Genomic DNA, 11,976 nt, shown 5'->3' with positions numbered 1-11,976 from the left:
ATTAGTTCATTTTATTTGGTCTTGAAACGTACTAATTATTTTGTGTTTCAATTTTTTTTAATTTCTTAAAATACAAAAGGCTTTCCACAACTTTTTATTTGTAAAAATATAAATGCAATAATGTATTCTCTCATTACGATTATTTCAAATTACGTATCTAGAAGACATTATAAACGTGATTTTTTTAAAAAATAAATGTATATTTCAAAAATCCATTTATCCAAATATTTTCTTATTTTTTGAATATTTTAAAATTATTTTCAGTAATCAAAACTCAAACTATTTCCATTTAAAATGTTAGTATTATCCTCGCCTTTTACTTTCATTTTATTTGCAACTTCCATTTGTATATGTGATGGATAATTTTGGGAACTCATATTGTTTTAGTAACCAAATGAAGACATTGACTAAAGCACCCCCAAAAATTGACCTTAAGATGGATACAATACCAAAATAGAGATGAAAAAATGAAGTACTTCATCCACTATAGCATGGGTAGTAAAGTTTAGCAACAGATGAAAAATTGAATACTACAACTACGCATTTATAATCAATCATGGAATTATATGATGGACCCAATTGTAATAATTTTTTTCCAAAATTACTATATTCTATAGTCGATACACTATTAGATAATTAGAAAATTAACAAAATTTAATCATTCAACGATGTTCAAGTCTTATAATAAAATAATCCATAAATATCGTGTATCCAGTCTTATATAAAATAAAATCTCATAATATTATGTTATAATTATCGTCATTAAATAACAATGCTGTTATACCGTCAAAATACGCACACAACATTTACATAAAATTTGTTAATATCATCACTTTGTAACAAATATTTTATGTAAATTAATCACATCACATTGCGTGTGCATTCATTTTATTTTATATTTTAATTATTTCCTCCAATGACTAATCATCACGTTCGTCACCGTCTTGCACATATTACCCATCCGATCCAATCTATAAATCCCGTTTCTCCTTTTCTTTTTCCTTAATATATGCACACACTCAGCGATTTACACGTGTCGCTTAAATACAGCGAGTGCATGAGACAGATGTAACCCAGAGAGTGGAGTCTATTCCACTTTCAATTAATATAACCCGTGGCTGTAACATCAAATAATTTCATATTTCTCATAAATCCTTTTTATTTTTATATTTTTATTTAATTATTTTCCCTCGCTCTCTAAATATATACCTCTCCCATCTCTTTATCACCAATCCAAACACTCGTCTCTCTCTGTTCTCTCTGTCTGTCTCTCTCTCTCTCTACCCTACATACCCGGTGCACGTTAGTATCCACCTCACCAAAGACAACGCATTTTCAATTCGCGTGGAACGACACAAAGCAAAATCTCAAGTTCAGTTTTACTTCTGGAAACGGAAATGGCAGGCGCAAGCGTGAGATTGGATCTGGACGGGAGGCCGATTAAGCCGGTGACGATATGCATGATCGGCGCCGGCGGCTTCATCGGCTCTCATCTCTGCGAAAAGATTCTCCTTGAGACCCCTCACAAAATTCTAGCACTCGACGTCTACAATGACAAGATCAAGCACTTGCTCGAACCGGAGTCACAGACTGGGGCCGACCGGATCCAGTTCCACCGACTCAACATCAAGCACGATTCTCGCCTCGAAGGCCTCATCAAGATGGCAGATCTGGTAATTTCCACCATTTCTTACGCTCTTTTATCTTCTCGCATTTCCTTTTACTTATGCTTCTCAATGCAGTGGCATTTTGTAAATATTAGTGAATTTCTTGGATAATTTTTAGACGATAAATCTGGCGGCGATCTGTACGCCGGCGGATTACAACACGCGGCCGTTGGACACGATCTACAGCAACTTTATTGACGCGCTTCCGGTGGTACGTCACGTGTGCATGTGCTTATGTTAATTTTGTTATTTAAAAGGAAAAAAAAAGAGACGTAGTCGTTTTTTCTTGTTATGGTTGGTGAGATTTGTTGACGTTAATTTGGTGTTGATGTGGATTTTGTTTTTGATTGAGAAAGGTCAAGTACTGTTCGGAGAACAACAAGCGTTTGATTCACTTCTCTACTTGTGAAGTATATGGAAAGACCATTGGAAGCTTTCTTCCTAAAGATAGTCCTCTTCGGCAGGTAGCACTTCATTTTCAATTTATTTCAATTAAGAACCAAATTATGATTCAAGATCTGTTTGTTGGTTGGGCATTTACTTTATAATGATTAATTAATGTACTGTGGTTTGACCGGCTTCTTTGTTGTTATTATTATAATGATAAATCAACATTGGAATTCATATTCAGATTTGACTCTTTTTTTTTGGTTTGCTTTTTTTTTTTGGGGGGGGGGTGGTTGGGGGGTGGGGCGAGTTCTGGGGTTATTTAATTAATTAATTAGTATTATTTTTACAGATGCAAGTACTTGGGTTGGAATCATGGAAATTATTAGTTTAGCTATTAATTTTGTACTGGGTAACTATGTGATCCTTGGAACCTACAAAGGGATTGAGAAGTTGGGTTGGAGTTTAATTGGTGCCAAATAGATGGTAAATGCGGATTATGCATTGATGTAAACTCTGTTTTAAGGAATTATGCCTGTTTAGGTGAATGCCTGTTCACCATTTGAGATTAAGGCTTTAATTTTTGTTAGCTTGAGTATTTATAGGCCAACCTGTAGAATTTCTGAGAACCAGAAGAGGCAGCTAAGATAATATGTTTTTTTATGATATAATATTTATGATGTGTAACAGTTGTAGGATTTAGTAGTATTCTACATCTAATATTTATGGTGAGATTTGAAGTTTGCCATTTAAAAAACCTTAGTTCAAATCAATACTGATCTACAGCTGGTTATTTGCAGCAGCATAGAACTCTTTTTTTTTTTTTTTTCTTTTCTCAATTTATTTCTTTACCTCTACAAGATTATGTCAGTAAACTTTAGATTAAAAATTCCTTTGTTGCTTGGTTTGTGAAACTTTTTATTTGTTTAAAATGCCAAAAATGTCAACCCGCCCACTCCAACAACAACACCCTCTCTCTTTCTTTTTTTGAAAATGATGTCTGTGTTGCATGCATGCTGGATATTGTTGCAGATAAGTTAGTTATCTTTTAGGTTGGGACCACATATTACTTTAGAACTTAAAATGCCATGCAATTGATGACAGGATCCTGCTTACTATGTTCTTAAAGAAGATGCCTCCCCCTGCATTTTTGGCTCTATTGAGAAGCAGAGGTGGTCGTATGCATGTGCAAAGCAATTGATTGAAAGGCTGATTTATGGTGAGAATTCTGTCAATTCATCCTTTTTTCTTCTTTTTGGTTTTGGCAATACATGGACATAGTTCTGAGTTTTTTCCCTATCGATTGCAGCTGAGGGTGCAGAGAATGGTCTTGAGTTCACCATTGTGAGGCCCTTTAACTGGATTGGTCCGAGGATGGACTTCATTCCCGGCATTGATGGTCCAAGTGAGGGTGTTCCAAGGGTTCTGGCATGCTTTAGTAACGTATGTTCAAGCCTTGAAGTTGACATCTATATTGCCACAATAGTTTTTGTGGTTTTAGCTGTAATAATGTTCTTCCTTCTATTGCCTACCTCAGAATCTCCTTCGCCGGCAACCACTCAAGCTTGTCGACGGTGGCCAATCTCAGAGGACTTTTATTTACATAAAGGATGCTATTGAAGCTGTTCTATTAATGATTGTATGTTGTAACTATCTAATCCATTGTCCAGTTTTTCATGAATGACAGGTGAAACAAGTAGCTAACTATTTTGATGTAAAATGCAGGAAAATCCAGCAAGGGCCAATGGTCATATTTTCAATGTGGGCAACCCCCACAATGAAGTTACAGTTCGACAGCTTGCTGAGATGATGACTGAGGTGAAAGATTTTTCCTTTTTTCATAATTCTTACTTTCTTTTTTATAATTCTTGAAGTCGTTTGTCACATTTTTATTGGATTCAGTAGTTAATTTTTTTTCTTGCAACAGGTGTATGCAAAGGTGAGTGGAGAGGCTGCTTTGGAGGAGCCAACAGTTGATGTCAGCTCCAAAGAATTTTATGGTGAAGGATATGATGATAGTGACAAGAGAATTCCAGACATGACCATTATAAATCAACAGCTTGGTATTAACTTGTTCCTTGCGTGTTTTGTTTACCTTTATTTCTTCTGCCCTTGATAATTATGATTCTTACCAGAAGGATTTTGTGTGCGCCAGGTTGGAACCCGAAGACATCACTTTGGGACTTGCTTGAATCAACCCTTACCTATCAGCACAGGACATATGCGGAGGCCATAAAGCAGGCCGTGGCAAAACCAGTTGCATCCAGCTGAGGAGATATAGTGTTCGGATGCTTGTGGCAAACATTTAAATTCTTTTTCGAGTTAGTCTTGAATATATCTGAACGGTTGTTTCGAATATACTCTACATTTTTTTTTTCTCTCCTCCAGTGTTGGTAGTCAATATATAGCTCGCTGTAGCTCAGGAAGCTCTCTTCAGTGTTTTGGATATCTACTTTGAGAAGCGTTAGATTCTACTAGGGAACTATAAAATCAGTTACCATCATGTTACTGTAATTTGTTGCCAGAGCTTGGGCTACCCGCATGCTGGGGTGGGGGCAGTATACAAGGAAAAGGTGTTTTTGATTCGCTTGGCGGTTGGCCTGGCTTTTCTCTAAATCTTTGGTCTCTCTCCTGGGGTGTGTTGTATTAATTTGTTTGATCCTCTCAGGCTCATGTTTTATTTTTGATTATTTATTAATTCTATGCATGTAAGATTTGTTGTTTATTCTGAAATTATCAACTCTTAAGAGCATATAAAATTCTTCAACCGGTAAATGATGAAAGAGTTTTACGATTAGCAGTTGTTTTTTGGTTGCTGCCGATATTTTTTAGTTGTAGCGCTAGAATGGTTTTGTCGGGTGGATTTTGTTTTTGCTTTGAAAGTGTAATGGAGCTTCTTGACGGCATCTAAAATAACAACTATCGTGATTCGTTGGACATGGTTATCATAGTGGGATTAGAATTACTATTAAAAGATCTTATGGCCACATGGTATATGCCTTTATGAAGGGAAGTGTTTAGCTCGACCATGTTACATTTCACCACGTTTTGAAAGTTCATTGTTCAATAATATATAATGATAAGCTCTCTCTTATCTTATTTATGTCGCTGTCCTATTTGGTGAAGGTGTCGGGCCGTGTTAACATTTGTCTTTAAGATTTGGTAAAAGAAGAAATGATATTGACTCTTTCAAATCATTTCACCAGTTCTATTTGTTAATTTTTCTTGTTATTTTTTAAAATTGTCTTTGTCAAAATAAAAAATCATTATTTTATTTTTTATATCTGTTTTAGTTTTGTTGTTATTAACGATATTAATTTTGAATGTGTGATAATCTGTCATTTTATTAATTTAGGATATAATTAAATGTTAATATTTGATTTAAATTGTGAATCAATTAAAAAATGTGAGAGATAGCGACGATAAGAAGTTTATCTCTTGAAAGATAGGGAAAAATAAATTTATTTTTTAATAAAACAATTTGTGAAATAAATTGAGAGGCTGAAACATCATTATTCATTTGTAGATCAAATTTGTGCCTTTGCGGTAGAAGGAAGTATTACGACTATAAATGTGAAATGGGTTTCAAAGGATATCAATATGGGTGTAAAAAGCATTACTCTTTTTCTGTTTAAATTTTAATAAGTTGCTGCTGTTGACCCTCCTGAGAGTAATTGGCATGAAAAAGATTAATGATTCACACACATCACTTCTTTTCCGGTATCGTTGAATCTTTGTCTCCACAACCCTCTTTCGTAACCATAACCCACATTATAATTATAATTATAATTATAATTATTAGATGCTGCTTAAATCACATGAAAAAGCCAATCAATTACAAAATTCGTGAGAACTTTCTAGAATTGCGGCTTTTTTTAAAAGTTAAAATCCCTTTGTAATCTTCTTTTTATATCCGTCCCGAAAGGATTCTTCGTCTTCTTTAATTTGGACGACTAAACGCAGCCTAGCAATTAGTATTATTCAAATCACAAACACCAAAAAATTAACTCAAAACAATTTGTGGCTCGCGACTAGTTTCTCAACTTACTTCAGAAATAAAAAGCAAAAGTGTTTGTTATAACAGTGTCGTGATTCACATTGCATTCCACTTTTATATAAAAAAGCGTTTTTCTTTTTCTTTTTGTCTATTTACTTTTAACGACTATGAAATAGACCACGTGGACAACGCTTTCGGGTTTTGAATATAAATATTGTCCACGCTAAAGCATTTCCATAAACAACTTTAGTAATTACAAGTTGTAGATCGATTCTCACATGCTCTCATCACTACATTAGCTTGAATTCGATGCACATGTGTGTGTGTCTATATATATATATATATAGGTTATGACTATATTGAAGTAGATGTACGATAAAATATGAATCTCAATCACACACGTAAAATGATAAATAATAAAAAAATTTATTATAATTTTGATCGTGTGGTTATAAAAAAGTGTTTTATCTTAGAACAACTCTAACATAACCACAAACTCATATATATAAGCTGTATCAGGTAGAGGCATTTTGTGAGGTTGTTATGTTAATGTTCGGAGTCTGTTTTATCTCATCGTCTAGCAATAAAATTCTACATGCATTTATTTTTGCATAACAATTTTTATGGTAAGAAATTAACGGACGATAATTGAATATACCCATGAAATTTCAATGCTTTATGTAGTTACAGGACAAGACTTCTTTCTTTTTTTTTTCCCTCCTGAAAACAGTAAAATCAAATTTGACTGGCATATCTTAGTCAAAATATGTCTACAAATTCATAATAAATTTAAGCTGTGAATATCCTCAGCCGATAAAGTGCGACAAACTCTCTCATAGCTGCGAAGCACTCTTTAAGATTTTCTTCAAGTTATTGTATTCACTTCTAAATCTTTTTTAAATTAAAAAATAAAATAATTTATTCTTTAAAAAAATAAACACCAATTTAGGCACCAAATTTGACTAAGAGGTTGTTTGTTAAATGTCTGAAATTTGAAATTTTATTAATTTCGAACTTTGTCTAAATATATTTGTTTGTTTTTTAGAACTTATGTATGATTTTCAGACATTTATACCTGAATATAAAAAAAAAAATTTTGTGACTTTTATCTAAATGCAAAAGGTCTGAATGAGAAGTAAATATTATATTCTAAAATTATCTCTATAAAATAATTTATTTTCTAAACTATAAAATTTAATCCATTTTTTTGTTTTAATTTACAATAACATAAATGTCAAATAACCAAATTTAAAATATTTTTTTATTGTGAAAACAAACTAGATGCCACTTATATTCCTATATTTAAAAAAAGATAAACAAACATGTCATTTATATTTTCGTAATCAGACCTATTCAGACTTTAAAAAAATTCAGACCATTTAAATTTCAGACAAAAAAACGAACACTGCCTAAATTGATTAGAAATTTAGAATAATCAAAATCTTGACGAGGAATTTTAAAATATGTTAGAAATAATACAACTAATTAATATATATATGACAAATATAATTAAATTTAATATAATTACTATTTATATAATAATTTTTTAAAATAAATAAATAAAAATATATATTATAATATTATTCACTTATCGTATGATTTATATAATATCTCGTGTATTTTAAAGTTTTTAAAATCTTGATTGACTGACCAGTTAAAGTGGGTAGTAGAATTCTCAACACCAACCATCAGCCCAGGACCAGAACCTCTCTCTTCTCTCTTCTCTCTTCTCTCTTCTCTCTTTCAATGCAATATATATATATATTTTTTAATTAAAAAAGAAAAAACACGCGGTTTCCAGTAATCATGAAACCAAAATTCACTTACAAGCAAAAAATTCCAAACAGAAACACCGATTTTTATTTTTATTTTTAAAAATTGTCCTCCTTTTTTAAAATATTAATCATTCCCCTTGTCTCTTTGCCGGCCATAGCTTAAACTAATCTAAACTATTGCGCTTTGTTTCCTTTTACAAACTTTCTTTTCACGACCACGTCGTGATCTGTGCATAGTTTTAATAGACAAAACAAACGGTTGATGCTTGTTGTAAATAATAAACTGGGCATATGTATTGTATGTATGTAGTTAGGCTTTTGTTGAACCAACTTACACGCACGCTTGCTTCAACAAAAACACTACAAAGCTTGGAGCCTTGGCTGAGCTGTAAAGCAAGAAAGAAAGAAAGAAAGAGCCATATTGTTGCTTGGTTGCTTGCTGCCCAGTGCCCACATGTTCGCAATTCACTCAGTGGAACCATAAAGTTTCAATCTTGATGCTCAAGTTATAATTTTTCGTTTAGTGGGGGCGTGGTGTTGGTGGTGGTAGTGGTGGGAGTTATTTTACTATTTTGAAATTTGGAAAAAAAAGGGAAAAAAAAGGTTTTTTAAATGGCACCCGATTGAAATTGGGCTGTCTAGAAGAAAAGGGTTTGTTTCTTTTTTGGTTCTTTTGAATCATGGCCCCTGCAGGGAAGGTTTCTGGGTTCCATAGAGAAGGCAACGACTGGTGAGCTTCCTCTCTCCAAAACCCATCTCTCTCTATTCTTTGTAATGTTGGTTTTTTATTGTTTTTTTTTTTCATTTTTGCACAATTTTGATAGTGTTGATTCTATTTTATGCAATTTGATGGTTTCTTTGTTTCTAAGGCTTTATAGAATGTAGAGTTTATAACTGTTATGTATCTGGTGATTGTAATGTGGAATTGAATTGAGTGGGGGAATTTATTACTTACGTCGGACGTGTATGTAATATAATTTTTCATTTGTGTTTGCAGGTACTGCAGTGCCGGGTTGCCAAGTGATATAACTGTTATTGTGGAGGGAATAAATTTCCATCTTCATAAGGTAAAATATGTTACCAGGTTTAAGAATCTGAGAAATTTGTCAGTCTTTGGCATTAATATTGTCTATTTCACTCTTGTTTGCTAAATGTATTGACCTGAATATTGTGCAAGCTATTTTGAACCTATAAATTGTTAAGAGTTTGAGGCAGCTTTTGGATTCTATTAGCGTCAGAGAATCTAGTCAGTTGTTGTGAAAGCATTTTTCGTTGTGAAATCTTGATATCAATTGGAGTGTCGGGCTTTTCAAGTTGGTTTCAGCGTGACATAAATTTTGCTCAGGGGAGACACAATTCCATTTATTTCCACCTTGAAATAACCATCTTTACTCCCTTCCCTTCTTTGAGACAATTTCTGCTGAATTCCCTTTGCTGTTAGCTCTGCTCGAGAATTTGTTTGATGAAGTCTTGAAAACCTTTGTTTTTTAAATTTGGCATGCACAAATTTTTGCTAAAGTTTAAAGGCAATCAATATATCATGTCATTTTAATATTTACTATCCTATTGCTAGATCAAAGTGCCATTCTACTGATTTAGAAATACGTTTTATGGTTACTCTCATTTTTTTAAAAAGAAATTGATGAGGTATTTTTCGTGTAAATGAAATTAGTTCGTTTTTACTTGTAGTATTATAGGCTGATTACATTGTCTGCCACCAGAATAAACCCTGTATCACTGCAGGTGCTGCAATTAGTCTTAAGTTTAGTGCTCTCTTTAGACTCTGAAGAATAGTGCCCATATGAGGGAAAAAATTGTACATAGTTGTTGCATTGTAATTTAAAGAAGATTTACATGTATTTATGACTGCAGTTTCCATTAGTGTCGAAATGTGCGAAGATTGCTCGAATTTATGAGGAATCTCAAAGTACCCATATAAAGACTTTCACCACTGAGCTTGAAGATTTCCCTGGTGGCCCTGGCACTTTCTTGATTGCTGCTAAGTTCTGCTATGGTCATCGGGTGGAATTTACACCTAGAAACATTGTAACGGTGTACGCTGCAGCTGACTATCTGGAAATGACAGATGAAGACGATGAAGATAACCTAGTTTCTCAGTCAGAGAGTTTCTTTCATAAGAACGTGCTTCGAACCTGGAAAGATTGTATATTGGCTCTTCAAAGCTCAGAATCTGTGCTGCCAAGGGCTGACAGGCTCCAAATTTTGAGCAAATGTTTGAATGCTCTGTCTATGATGGCTTGTACAGATCCTAGTTTGTTTGGGTGGCCCATGATGATGTACGGTAGCTTACAGAGCCCTGGTGGAAGCATCCTGTGGAATGGAATAAACACCGGCGCAAGAATCCGAAGTTCAGAATCTGATTGGTGGTTTGAAGACCTCTCATATCTCAGTGTGGGTTTGTTTGAAAGACTCATAAAGACAATGGAAGCAAGGGGTATGAGACCTGAAAATCTAGCTGGTGCTATAATGTACTATGCCAGAAAGTACCTGCCAGGTCTTGGCAGATGGCAGGGTGGACAAAGTAGCAACACTAGAAGAGTTACAAGTTATAGCCTGACACCTGCTGCTGTTGATCAGAAGGTTCTATTAGAAACCATTGAGAATCTTCTCCCAGAAAAGAAGGGGAAATCCTTTTGCCGTTTTTTAGTTGGACTTCTTCGCGTTGCCTTGATACTGGGTGTCAATGAAAAATGCAAGGAGTCCTTGGAGAGAAGAATCGGGATGCAACTGGAACTGGCAACCCTAGATTGTCTTCTGATTCCTAATTATTCAGACTCTGATACTTTGTACAACACTGACTGTGTTGAACGAATCATCCATCATTTTATGACCTCTGAAACAATAATAACATCATTTTCTCCAGCTTCAGCAGATGTGGAAACATCATCATCGTCAGGATCTCTAAGAAAAGTTTCAAAATTGATAGATAGTTATATCGCAGAGGTTGCTTCTGATGTTAATTTGAAACCTGGAAAGATACGTTCTCTTGCAGTGGCCCTTCCAGATTCTTCAAGACCTTTTCATGACGGCCTATACAGGGCGCTAGATATATATTTCCAGGTTTGAATTCATTCGACCAACTTTTGAAATTAACACTAGCTATTTTTTTATTTTTTTTGGAGGTTTTTAACACTACCATCTTTGTGCAGGCACACCCTTGGCTCTCGGAGAGAGATAAGGAAGAACTTTGCAACATCATAGATTACCAGAGACTCTCCATTGATGCTTGTACCCATGCTTCCCATAATGAGAGGTTGCCACTTAGAGTTATTCTTCAAGTCCTGTTCTTCGAGCAATTGCAGCTGAGAACTGCTCTAGCGAGTTGTCTTAATGCCTTGGACACAGAAAGTGCCCCTGCTGGTCCCTTGACTGGCCCAAGCGACATGGCTGGAGAGATTGTGCAGAGGGATGGGTGGGTGACAGTTGCGCGTGAGAACCATGGCCTGAAGGTAGATATGGATAAAATGAGGTCACGAGTTGGGGAACTTGAAGAAGAATTCGGCAAAATAAAGCAAGAGATGAAAAGGGTGACTAAATCACATAGTTCTCTTAGTTCTCCCCGATTGGTTGCCAAGAAAATTGGGTGTAGACTTCTTCCACGGTCCTCAGATGCTCAAGCAGATAAAGTTGAAGGCACTGCATCTACTCCCAGAGCATCAGTTGAACAACCACAATCTTCCCGTCATTCCAGACACCGGAAAAGTTTCTCTTTGTTTTGAGAACTGAGCAAGTAAACCAGAGTCTCTCCTTGACATAAAACGTTCATTCCAGTTCAACGACATTTCAAAAGAAACCATTGTAAAAGATTGCTGTTCCTTCATTTAAAGTTTACCGGCAAAGTCAGAAGGGGGAACACAGAGCCAATCTAAGACTTCTTGTTACAGGTGCGTGCTCGTCGTGAAGGCTGCCATGCCAGTACATAAATCATTTTTCAGTTACAGGAAATGTAAATTATCTTAATTTTTCATATTTCGATTTTTTTTCCCCCTTAATATATGAAAAGTGTATACGTGTACAGCTCTGTGCATCATGTTGTATGTTCTTAAAACATTGGAAAAGCATAAGAAAATTTCATTCTCCAGTATGTCCGAACTCCCGTCTTGTCCACCTTGAGCTATTGTTTGATTTA

At 34.7% G+C, this 11,976-nt stretch overlaps 2 protein-coding genes across 2 annotated transcripts; both read left to right on the top strand.

Moving 5' to 3' along the window:
• The first annotated feature begins 1,217 nt into the window (after window positions 1–1,217).
• On the top strand, window positions 1,218–4,851 carry LOC18034105 (UDP-D-apiose/UDP-D-xylose synthase 2). The gene is made up of 9 exons (XM_006424301.2): window positions 1,218–1,673; window positions 1,786–1,878; window positions 2,024–2,131; window positions 3,159–3,273; window positions 3,364–3,497; window positions 3,592–3,693; window positions 3,780–3,872; window positions 3,982–4,117; window positions 4,210–4,851. Exons 1-9 carry the CDS (start codon window positions 1,398–1,400, stop codon window positions 4,323–4,325), a joined length of 1,173 nt encoding a protein of 390 aa, XP_006424364.1. The 5' UTR covers window positions 1,218–1,397; the 3' UTR covers window positions 4,326–4,851.
• A 2,859-nt stretch (window positions 4,852–7,710) lies between these two features.
• On the top strand, window positions 7,711–11,939 carry LOC18034654 (BTB/POZ domain-containing protein At3g44820). The gene is made up of 4 exons (XM_006424300.2): window positions 7,711–8,556; window positions 8,824–8,893; window positions 9,699–10,907; window positions 10,997–11,939. The coding sequence occupies exons 1-4, from the start codon at window positions 8,507–8,509 to the stop codon at window positions 11,564–11,566; spliced, it is 1,899 nt and encodes a 632-aa protein (XP_006424363.1). The 5' UTR covers window positions 7,711–8,506; the 3' UTR covers window positions 11,567–11,939.
• The last annotated feature ends 37 nt before the right edge of the window (window positions 11,940–11,976 follow it).

The sequence above is a fragment of the Citrus clementina genome, unplaced genomic scaffold (genome assembly GCF_000493195.1).
Source record: "Citrus clementina cultivar Clemenules unplaced genomic scaffold, Citrus_clementina_v1.0 scaffold_8, whole genome shotgun sequence".
NCBI classification, from domain to species: domain Eukaryota; kingdom Viridiplantae; phylum Streptophyta; class Magnoliopsida; order Sapindales; family Rutaceae; genus Citrus; species Citrus x clementina.
This window is presented reverse-complemented; position numbering and strand designations above follow the sequence as displayed.